The following is a 12,457-nucleotide window of genomic DNA, read 5'->3' as shown; positions in this document are numbered from 1 at the left end:
CAAATATAGAGAAAGGTACTATGTTGCCATTTCTCACCCAAAGGAAATTTACATAACTCAGTTACCTGTTCTTTAGCATGTTTCTGCTGCTCTCTTCTTTTACGTTCTTCTTCATCTACTTTACTGATAACTATGTATCGCTCCTTCTGAAAGACACAAAGCCAACATAAAACTTTCAGGAAAGAACTTGACCCCCAAAATTAAGAATTCTACTACCATTAGAAGTTATCATTTTTATCCCCTCACAGTCTTTCATAGGCTAAACACAATGAAAAGATTTTTGAAAAGCCACCAAAAGTTGAATGGATGCATTACAAACCAAAATTCTGCCTCTGTGTTTCCATGACACTTTCCCATGGTTTATTAATCTCCCCAACAGATGTCAGTTAAAAGTATCAACAGACTGTGAGAATAGGACACCTTCCCACAGTGAACACTAGGAAATTACACTGCATCTGAACATGAGTTTCTAAGCAGATGCCTTTAAAATAAATTCCTACATCTTACTTCATTAATGTACAAGAAAAATCCTGGATTTTCTGGTATTTGTCAGATAATTAGTGCCTTCTTCCTCATATACTGCATTTTTTATCAATTAAACCATAAAACCTATGTTAAAATTTGATATTTCTCTTCTAGCAAGATTTTTAATTCACTTTATCTCATATAGTTTGAGATCTAAAGCAACAATTAAATTCTAAATCCTAAAATTTTGCAAAAGGAACCCACCATCAGTCCATTATCCATCATGTTCTATCAGTGCGCCTTGGGAATGTGTGACAACACCAGTATAGACACTGACACCCCAAATTATTTTTCTTAAGATGTATTTTTTTAGATTTATTTCTTTAATGGAAAGGAAAAGAGAGGAAGAGAAACATCAATGTGCAAGGCATACATTGAAAGGTTGCCTCTCACACGCCAACTGGGTACTGGGGACCTGGCCTGCAACCCAGGCATGTGCCCTGACTGGAAATCGAACTGGCCAGACAGGGCATGCCCTAAATTCTAACATTTAATTTTGTTTGCCCACATAACAGAAGCCATTTTTTCAAGCATATCATGACAAATTTCTGCTGTAGTTAGAACATGTACTAACATTTGCATGCTTTCAAGTTTACAAAGTCTGTTTACTTTCATTTACCTACTGGATGACCATAAAAAAGCTGTGAGATCGGTACAGATCATCATTATCATGTGCACCCCCAATGCACAAATGAGGAAAATGAAGTTTAGAGAGGTTAAATGACTTGCCCAAGGTCACCCAGCTCATAAACAGCAGGGCCAGGAAGTGAACTCTGACTTTCAATATACCAATGAATCATTGTGTGTGTTGTTTGCCCTGGATAACACTTGAAGTTACCTTTTCAGTTTCTAAAGTCTCAACGTGAATACCTTTGGGATACCTAAAGAAAAAGAAGAAAACATGATTATCAGTAGATGAGACAATGACAACCAAAACTTTAAGTATTTTAAAAGCAACTATAAAGCTGTAATTTAAGTAACTGGATTGTTTTTATTAAATATGAAGTAAGTATTATTATGATGAAGACTTTACAGTAAGCATATCCCACAATATTTCAGCTGCTAAATCATTCCCTATCTTTGCTCTCAAACACACGGGTATGTATCTGATTTCAAAATAGTTTTTTTAGGACTTAGGCATTTTCTGAAATGTCTTGTGTCACATTATACAGACAGCTTATTACCACACAGTCCAATCTTTCTTCCAAATATGTTTACTTCCTAACTGATTATACAGGTTTTTATATTGTATGGGCTCACACATGGGAGATTTGAAATGGATAACTCTGCAGTTTGGCGTGGTAGTTTGTATCAGCCAACAAGAGTGATCTGGAATCCACATGGAGTAGGTTCGAAGGATAATATAAAAAAAAGGAGCTAGTCAAAGGACAATGGTCTTTTTCCTGTTATATTCAAAGTAATTCCCAGTAAACATGCCATTGACAGATTCTAATCCAGGAACAAGAATCCCAAACAAAGTCAAATGTAAACATCAAATTGTCTAATACTGATATGCAATTTGGGGGTTAAAGATCCACTTGAAAACAGAATGAAACCAATGGAAACAAATTTTTAGATAATACTTCAGGGGATTCACAGATCTCCTAAAACCCATTCTTCTTCTAAGTCATGGTCTAATCCCAGATTTAGAAAAAGAATTCAGCTATTTCCTAGGTCTTAAAACCAAATCTTTATTGTATACTTTCAAAGGGCAAAAACAATACATACCCAGAACTTAACAAAGCCAAAGTGACAATTAAAAGAAAGATTAAAGGCTTTAATAACTATTAGCAAGCAATAACAAACAAAATAAGTGGGTATTAAGAAAATATGGGGAAATAAAATAAAGCACCACACATCATGGGATGGTCACCATGACTGGTACAGCTCAGTGGTTGCGTGTCATCCCACAAACCGAAAGATCATTGGTTCAATTCCCAGTCAGGGCGCACGCCTGGGTTGAGGGCCAGGTCCTCAGCTAAGAGCATGCAAGAAACAATCGATCAATGTTTGTCACATATGAGTGTTTCTGTCCCTCTCTTTCTCCCTTCCCCTCTCTCTAAAAATAAAAAAAAAATTAAATCTTAAAAAAAGAAAAAAGAATGTGGAATGTCAAACCACCAAGTACTACACAATTCCCATCAAAATGGGAACTAAGATACTATCTTTAGCTTTTGAGTCCTGGGGTTCCTCACAGAGCTCTTGCATATAATATAAACACTTACTTCCAGCTCAAAGTCTGATAAATTAGTTTTCTTTGGAACCTATAAAAACAAACAAAGAAGGCATTCATCTTAGCTTATTAAAAGAAAATCCTAACTGATCAAGCACTGGTAGGGAAAGACATTTAATTTTTAAAGCAGATTTCAATAAAAGTGACAGACAATACGCAACGAAAACTGAGCAGGCTGTTTGTAGTGTGAGGATTTCTCACCACCTGTCTTCATCAAAAAGTTTTTATTATTATTATTATTATTATACTACCTTTATCTAAGGGGTCAAGTTCCCATTTAACTGAAGTATTACTTCCTGTGGCTTATAAAGAGTGTTTAAAGTAGACAGATACAGTAAAACACTTTTGTGAAGCTAGTCACAAAGTAAAAAGAAGGATGTTTTTTACCACAGAGAAAAATTAAAAGGATAGACGTGGCCTGAGAGTAAATGCTCTTCTGAAGTGTTTATGCATTAAGTTCTCCTTGAGGCTAAAATAATTATGCCACTCTCGAGTATAAACTCAAAACCAAAGTTGCACAACAGTTGTCTCCCCTCCAGAATGGGACAAAGCATTCATTCAGTGTCACAATACACCATCATCCCACTGTATCAATGTTAAAGTTAGTGCTTAAATCTTGGGAGCATGCCTGTAATAAAAAGACTACTTATAAAGGTGTCTTTTAAAAGATCAAATCTAGCACATGCCAGAAATCATCTACCTTTCCCCAAAAAGAAGATGTGAAAAGATTCAGGGCAACTAACCCTGTACATGGCTCTAAATCCAAGTTCTTATTTTCTTCATTTTGTAATAAATCTTCTATCTTCTCTCTGAGGAATTAAAATAAAAACATAACTGTCAATATCTTTAAGGAACAAAGTCATCAACCAACAAAACAATCATACTCAAAAGCCTTCTAAACGTTAAGAACATATGCCCTGGCCAGGTAACTTGGTTAGAGCATCATCCTGATACGCCAAGGCTGTGGGTTCAATCCTCAGTCAGGGCACAGACAAGAATCAACCAATGAATGCATTAGTAAAAACAACACATCAATATTACTCTCTCTGTAATCAATTTGAAAAAAGAATATGACAATGTAGTTTTAACAAATCATATAGCTTTTTATTATAATAAGACTTAAAGAAAAATAATTAATATTTTGGCATTTTTTAATTGTTGCTATTAATTAGTAACAACCCCTCAAGGCTACATCAATACAAGTAATTTAAATTTTTACTTTTCTAGTAAAGCAGTTACACTGATAAGTAAACTCTAGACATTTCTTTGATGGCACATTGGCTTGTCAGAAACTTCACTGAGAAAAAGATATGGCCATGTTGCAAGTACCTGGATGGACCTCATTCATTTCTCTGCCTTCAGAGGAACTAGACAGTGGGTACCAGGCCCTTAGAAGGTCTTTCCAGTGACATGAGACAAGTCTTAGTACACAGAATCCTATTTACAATGTGCTACTGTCACACGAATTCAGATGTGCCATAATTAAATCCTCCAATCACATTACACTTCTCTGTACTGTGTACGTGCAGCACAGGCTCAAGATACAGATGTCAGTCCTCCTTGCCCCAATACACATACATGACGCACATTTGGTTCCAGTTTAGAACTTACACCACTTGGTCAATAAATTTTTTCTGATCCTCAGGAATTGTCACAGGACATTTTGACGTGTTAGGAGACACATACGACAGAGCTCCTGCACCATTGGACTGTAAACGCTTTTCATCATACTGCTCTCTTAACTGTCTTTCTTCCTCCTGATTTAAATATGGAATTCCTAAACACAGTTTTTAAAAGAATGGATTAGTAGAAATACCTGTATAGCATAAAAATTGTTGAACACACCAAAGAGCCTAAAATACTCCAAAAAAAGGCTTACCATATTTAAATACCACTCAAAAAAATCAACAGAAAACACAAGTAATTTTGAAATGTTTGCCTGTTCATGCACTCCATTTATTCATTCTACTTTCAACAAATTTTTATTTGGTACTTACGCTGTTGCAGGAACTGATTAGACTCTGGGGGCTCTAACAGTGAGCAAAGTAGATGTACCCTGCTCTGAAGTGAAGGGAATCACTTAGCCAGGATGATCACACAAAGCCACTCTGAGTGAAGATCCAAAGGATAAGAACGAATCAGACAAAGAACTGGGGGAAGAGTATTTCTGGCAGGAGAGTAAGTATTAATGTGCTGAGAATGGAAATGGCTTGGACTTTCCCAAAAACAGTAAGGAAGCTGGTATGGCCAGAACACAATGAATGGGGAGATGGCCAGGTTGGAGACAGGATGCAATAAGATTACACAGGCCCTTATAGGACAGAGTAAAAATGTATTATATCCTAAGAGCAATAGAATGCCATTAGAGGATTTTAAGCAAGATAATTACATTACCTGCTTCATGTTTTTAAAAGAACACTTTGACTCCTATGAGAGTTTCAATAGGGAAGTCAGAGCTACAAGCAAGTGTCCACTGTAATCATCGAGGCAGAAGATGATCGCCTGTATCAGAGGTCAGTAAACTTTTTCTTAAAGTGACAAATAGTAAATGTCTTAGACTTGTGAGACATAAGCCTAAAATATGGCATGGGGGTCCCTGTTACAATTACTCAGCTCTACTCCTGTGGCATGAAAGGAGTAATACAGTAATACACAATGAGCAGATGAGTATGACTATGTCCCAGTAAGACTTGATTTACAAAATAGAAAGTGGGCCATAGTTTGTACCCTGGCTTAGACTACAAAGACAGGAAGAATGGTTTTTAGAGATAGGAGAAACAGAACCTATTGAAATACTGTAGGTAGAGAATAAAGGGAAAAGCAAAATAAAAAATAATGCTACTAAATTTAAGCAATTGGGAAGATGACAGGGCCACTTAACTAAATAGGCAAAGAATAGGTTTGGGGCTCCAAGGATGAAAATCAAAAGCTACCTGCTGGATATATGAAATCATCTAAGGGTATACATAAATTAAAATTTTACATAAGTCTACAGCACAGGAGAAAAGAGTCGAGATGGAAATTTAGGCAACATCAGAATATGTGTGGTCTTAAAAGCCATAGGACAACAATGAACTCTGTAGAAACAATGATGGAATTAGGGCCGAGGGGCTGGCCCACGTCACTAAGAGGAGACCAAGAGGCAGGGGCTGTACTTGCCAACCATCATGCCAAGATGTAGGACATTATTTCCACTGCTATAACAAAGTTTATTAAAAACCATGATAGGGATTCCAATCAAGATGGCAGCATAGGTAAACATGGCTTGCCTCCTCCCACAACTACACCAAAATTACAATTAAAATACAGAACAAACATCACTCAGAAGCATCAGAAATCAAGTTGAGTTGAAGTCTAACAGTTACAGAATTAAAGACACCATATCCATACAGACTGTAGGAGGGGCAGAGACTCGGAATGGGCTGTCCCATGTCCATGTGTCGTGAATAAAAATTCGGGAGAGATATCTCGAGAGCAAGGAGTCCCAGGCCCACCACACCACCTAGCCCAGAATTCCAGTGCAAGGAAGGTAAGTTCCCATATCTCTGGCGACAAAAATCAGCAGGGATTGAGTCAGGGGAAGAAACTTCAAGAGTCCCAAGCAGTTCTTCTTAAAGAATCCACAAACAAACCTACTCAGACTCACTTCCTCTGAGCTTCAGCACCAGAGTAACAGCTTGAAAGGCACCAGTGGCATACAGGGAGAAACTGAAGTGTCTGGCATCAAGGCAAGAACTGGGGGACAGCTTTCTTCCAGACAGAAAGTGAGGCAGAGGTCCCTCCCCCGACAAAGCCACAGAGCTGACAGGCTGGTCCCATATCTGAGACTCCATCAGCCTGGCTAACACCATTTGCCCTGCCCTGGAGATCCCCTGAGCCTCTGCCACCCGACTTACGGTCCCACCCAAGCTGCTTCTCCATATGAATGGCTGGTCTTGGCTCATGCTTCACAGCTTCCTAAATCCTCTCAAACAAGCAACAGCTGGCCTCAATGAGCTCCCAGCCCCTGTACCTCCTGCTAGGTGGCCCCAAGTCCAGCACTAGCAGCAGTCATCCTAGATTACAACTTGGCTTTGCCTGGGAATCTCCAGGCCCAGCACAAGTGGCAGCCATCTCAGACTGCTTCGTAGTTTAAGCAGGAAAACCTAGGCAGACGATAGGTGAGAGCTGACCATAGCCTGCACCACCCAGGAAACCCCAGAGCCTGTGTACCCAGTGGACAGCTACAGACCATGTCAGAACACCTCTACCTCACCCCCACCACACAGCTGATCCTCCTCAGAGGGCAGAGATCGGTGGTTAAGTGGTCAAAGATAGTCCTTGTAGCTGACTGGCCTCGATGAAGCCCTCCCATTGACCTGCCAACAGCAATCAAGAGGAAAGTCTACTCAGTCCATACAATGGATGCACCTCGAGTACCCAGCTTGGGTGATAAGGGAGACTGTGTCACTGGAGCCTGCAGGACACCTACTACATTAGGCCACACTACCAAGACAGGGAGTCATAGCAGCTCTACCTAATACATAGAAACAAACACAGGGAGACTGCCAAAATGAGGAAACAAAGAAATACAGCCCAAATGAAACAACAGATCAAAACTTCAGAAAAATAAGGGGACTTCCGGCCAAGATGAAGGCGTAGGTGGAAACACTGTGCCCCCTCCCACAACTAAACTTAAAGACAGCGAAGTTTTAGAAACAAAAACGCAGCCAAAACAGTGAAAATTGAACTGTACGAAGTCCGACAACAATGAACCACTCAGCCAGACCGGTAAGAGGGGTGGAGGCAGCGGCAGAGCAGGGTCGGGCTGGAAAGACCATTCAGTCCGACCGACCCAGGAGTGGAAGCGGAGGCAGTTGGTGGATCCCAGGCGTGGGGTGGCAACGAGCGGACCCAGTGAGGGAGCAGGGTGGCTGACTGCAGTCACACATTTGCACACAGATAAACCAAGCGAAGGAGCGAACAGTGAGACAGACCCTGCAGGCTAGGGCCCCAGCGACAGGAATAAGAGCCTGAAAGCACCAACTGGAAAGACTTTCTCAGGGGCCGGGAGAGGCTCCCAGGCTCACAGAGAGTTCGTTGGAGAGACCCACAGGGTCCTGGAGAGTCCATGGGCCCACACACCAGGGAACCAGCACCAGAGGGGTCCAATTTGCTTGTGGGAAGCCACAGAGGGGACAGAAATCTGAGAGAGAATGGAGCGGAGCAAAACACCATTTTTTCCCCTCTCTGACCCTGCCCCCACATACAGCATTACAACCCAGCGACTGGGTTGCCCCGCCCTGGTGAACACCTAAGGCTCCGCCCCTCGTACATAACAGGTGCGAACTGACCAAGCATTATGACTCAAGAACAGCTCAAAGCCCCAGAGCCTATAAGTCTAAGTGACCAAGAAATAGCCAGCCTTTCAGATGCACAGTTCAAAATACTGGTTATCAGGATGCTTACAGAATTGGTTGATTTAGCCACAAATTAGAGGAGCATATGGAGGCTAAACTAATTGAAATGAAAGGAAATGCTCAGGAAACCAACAGCAATGGAAAGGAAACTGGGACTCAAATCAATGAAGTGGACCAGAAGGAAGAAGGAAACAACCAAACAGAAAAGAAGGAAGAAACAAGAATTCAAAAAAATCAGGACAGACTTAGGAACCTCCAGGACATCTTTAAATGTTCCAACATCCAAATTATAGGGGTACCAGAAGGGGAAGAGGAACAGCCACGAGTGAAAAACTTATTTGAACAAATAATAAAGGAGGACTTCCCCAGTCTGGCAAAGGAAATAGACTTCCAGGAAATCCAGGAAGCTCAGAGAGTCCCAAAGAAGGTGGACCCAAGAAGGAACACACCAAGGCACATCATAATTACATTAGCCAAGATTAAAATGAAGGAGAGAATCCTAGAAGCAGCAAGAGATAAGGGGACAGTCACCTACAAAGGAGTTCCCATCAGACTGTCAGCGGATTTCTCAAAAGAGACCTTACAGGCAAGAAGGGGCTGGAAAGAAGTATTCCAAGTCATGAAATCCAAAGACCTACAGCCAAGATTGCTTTATCCAGCAAAACTTTCATTTAGAATGGAAGGACAGATAAAGTGCTTCTCAGATAAGGTCAAGTTCAAGGAGTTCATCATCACCAAGCCCTTATTATATGAAATGCTAAAGGGACTTATATAAGAAAAAGAAGATGAAAAATATGAACAGTGAAAGGACAGCAAACTCACAGTTATTAACAACCACACCTAAAACAAAAGCAAACCAAGAGGACAGCTGGATCAGGAGTGGAACCATAGAAATGAAGAACACATGGAGGGTTAGCAACAGGGGAGTGGGAGGAGGAGAAGGGGGGAGAAGGTGCAGAGAATAAGTAGCATAGACAGTAGGTAGAAAATAGACAGGAGGGAGGGCAGGAATACTATGGGAAATACAGAATCTAAAGAACTTGTGACACATGGACATGAACGAAAGGGGGGGAATGGTGGGGGAGGGGTGTGCAGGGTGGAGGGGAATGAAGGGGGGAAATGGGACAACTGCAATGGCATAATCAATAAAATATATTAAAAATAAATAAATAAATAAATAAAACATGCAAAAAAACTTCAGAAAAATAATTTTAAAAGGGGAGATAAGCAATATATCAGAGTCCAAAATATTGGTTATAAGGATGCTCAAGGAACTTAGTGAGGACTCCAGCAGCATAAAAAAGACCCAGTCAGAAATGAAGAATTCACTAGTTGAAACAAAGAACAATTTACAGGGAAACAACAGTAGAGTAGATGCAGCCAAGAATCAAATGTTCTTTACTTCAATATTTGGAACATAAGGAAGAAAGAAACAACCAATCAGAACAACAAGAAGAAAAAAGAATCCAAAAAACAAAGACAGTGCAAGTCACCTCTGGGCAGCTTCAAGCATTCCAACATTTGTATCACAGGGGTGCCAGAAGGAGAAGAGAAAAAATGAGAAATTGGAAATCTACTTGAAAAAAAATAATGAAAGAAAACTTCCCTGATTTGGTAAAGGAAATAACATGTAAGTTTAGGAAGCACAGAGTGTCCCAAACAAGATGGATGCAAAGAGGTCCACTCTAGGACACATTATAATTAAAATGCCAAAGGAAAGATAAAGAGAGAATCTTAAAAGCAGCAAGAGAAAAGCAGATTAGTTACCTTCAAGGGAATTTCTGTCAGCTGATTTCTCAAAAGAAACTTTGCAGGCTAGAAGGGATTGGCAAGAAATATTCAAAGTCATGAAAAGCAGAGACCTACAGTCAAGATTGCTCTACCCACCAAAGCTAAATGATTCTATCATTTAGAATCAAAGGGCAGATGAAGAGTTTCACAGATAAGGTAAAACTAAAGGAGTTCATCATTACCAACCCATTATTATTTTAAATGCTAAAAAAATTTTTTAAGAAAAAGATCAAAACTATGAATAATAAAATGGCAATACATATCTATCAACAATTAAGTCTAAAAAACAAACTAAGCAAACAAGAACAGAGACAGAATCATGGATATGAAGAGCATTTTGATTGTTTCCAAATGGGTGGGAGTTGTGGGTGTATGGGTGGAGAGGTGAGGGGATTAAGAAGTACAAATAGGCAGTTACAAAATAGCCATGGGGATATAAAGTTCAGTATAGGAAATGAAGTAGCCAAAAAGCCTATATGCATGACCCATGGACATGAACAACAGTGTGGGGACCACTTGAGGTAGTACTGGTGCTGGGGGTGGGGCGTGAATAGGGAAAAACTGGGACAACTGTAATGGCATAATCAACAAAATATAATAACAAAAAAAACCAACAACAAAATTTAAAAAGTATGACGGAATTAGAAAACCACTTCTGTTACCAGATACTACTACTACTGAGGTGGTTGCCCACATTCATTATGGAAGAAATTACCAACTTCAGTTCAAAGTCAGGGAAAATACAAACAGGAATGATCCAGTAAAGAAGGGAAAATAATTCAGGAGAGCAAAGGGCAAACTGGAGGAGCCACTACTTGACAGGAGGCAGGGATCAGCCGCTGACAGGCACAGGGACTCCTCTGCACTGTAGGAACAGAGGTAAGAAGGCCAAGTCAGACATGGGCCTGGAAGGAAGAACATGCATGCAGCAGCTCTTTTCTGCTTTTTTCTATTTTCATTGAGAGGCACCGTCATCAGGCAGGGTGGGAAGTTTGGGAAAAAAATATAGTAAAAAAAAAAGACATTTTAAAGAGTTGGAAAGGAAATTTCTAGCTGAGAAAAAAGTATGATTTTTGAGCATAACTAATCATTTGAAGCTTATGGTCAGGAGTTTAAAGTAACAAATTAGCTCGGGTGTGGCATGTTTTCCAACAATATTCAGATGTTCAGAAACAAAGAAGGTGGGTGGTCAGATCCAACCAGTGTCAAGACTGTGCTAGGCAAGTGCAATGGCAGCAGAGAGGAGCAAGGGAAGGGAGGAAGGATATGATGGACCACGTGGATAAGGAGAAAAGTCAAGACAGGAGAAGGGAAGGACACTTATAGTGAAAAAGCAATGGAGGTCAACAGATTGCTGAAATGAGGTATTGGGGTAAGTGAATGAGAAGAACAGGAGGTAGTGCCCTCAAAGAGAAATCCTTGAAGTGGGTGATAAGACCCACGATGTTACCAAGGAGGCATGGCTAGGGGAAAGTAGAAGCAAGGACTGCTGACCATCTCCGCAAGAAACAGACCAGACAGAGCATTTGCTGGTCAACCTGTGGATACAGAAGTCACCAAGAATGAGGACAGAGGCAGGAGTGGAGAGAAAGACAATGAGCCAAAGCCAAGGCTGTCATTTTGGTGAATGTCATGAAATCAGCACAAAGAGGGGTAACAGAGCCAGGTGACAGTCCTGAGAACTGTAGCTCCTAAGAGGGAATTTGGTGGTCTGAAAGTGGCATGGGTACACAAGGATACCTACCACTGTCTGGCTGGAGATATAAAAAGAGGGTGGGGGCAGGACTACCTGTGTCTGACAGGCTGTAGGGAGAATGGTAACAAGGAGTCATCTGGCTCCCTTTTAAGAAAGGAAGTCACAGCCACTTCCAACAACACTACCAGGAGGAAAGGCCTGGCATTTACGGAGTGTGACTGGAAAGATCTGATAAGGAAAGCAGTGGAGGTCTAGATCAGATTTAGAATATCAACAACAGCATGAATATAAGAGTTCTGGTCATAATAGATGGCCTGGGAATCCTGATTCATCTGTGACTAAAATATTCTAAGGTCTGACTATGAAATAATGAGATGAGGCACACCCTAAATTAACTGTTTCTCTCGTTTTATGAAAATAAAACCATCAGGCTGGAAACTATACTACACTGATATGAGTCTAGTTAAAGTAATTCCTTCGAAAGATTTTTGTCCTTATTCCAATACAGTGCTCTAACTACATTTAGAACTTGTACTTTATAATGGCTTTTAGAATCACATATGAGCCAAAAGGGAAAAAAAATGTTATACACCCAAATTGTGTTACCCAGTTGGTTCATTCACCCACTACATTAAGCAGTTTGGGCTCCAAAACTTTTTAGTGCTTCTAAAACCCCAAATCATCAATAGAAATTATGATGCAGCACCAATGAAGCAACTAAGCAACAACACGGCATTGGTTCTAAAGGCTTCCCAGGAAGGTCACACTGAGGGGAAATGAATTTATTTGAAGTCTATCTTCTGGATCTATTGT

The 12,457-nt window shown here is 40.4% G+C and overlaps 1 protein-coding gene across 2 annotated transcripts in view; it reads right to left on the bottom strand.

Annotated features, from left to right (window-relative positions):
* Positions 1–12,457, bottom strand: part of PARN (poly(A)-specific ribonuclease) — a 181,235-nt gene that overhangs the window by 160,591 nt on the left and 8,187 nt on the right. For both annotated transcript variants that reach the window (XM_037067778.1, XM_037067779.1), the window contains exons 7-11: positions 4,370–4,535; positions 3,502–3,567; positions 2,751–2,789; positions 1,364–1,406; positions 66–146 (exon numbers count right to left, since the gene is read on the bottom strand). In XM_037067778.1, coding sequence (XP_036923673.1) covers positions 66–146; positions 1,364–1,406; positions 2,751–2,789; positions 3,502–3,567; positions 4,370–4,535 — 395 coding nt within the window. The remainder of the gene's footprint in view (positions 1–65; positions 147–1,363; positions 1,407–2,750; positions 2,790–3,501; positions 3,568–4,369; positions 4,536–12,457) is intronic.

Source organism: Sturnira hondurensis, unplaced genomic scaffold (assembly GCF_014824575.4).
Source record: "Sturnira hondurensis isolate 20B ecotype Veracruz unplaced genomic scaffold, ASM1482457v3 Scaffold0017394, whole genome shotgun sequence".
NCBI lineage: Eukaryota > Metazoa > Chordata > Mammalia > Chiroptera > Phyllostomidae > Sturnira > Sturnira hondurensis.
This window is presented reverse-complemented; position numbering and strand designations above follow the sequence as displayed.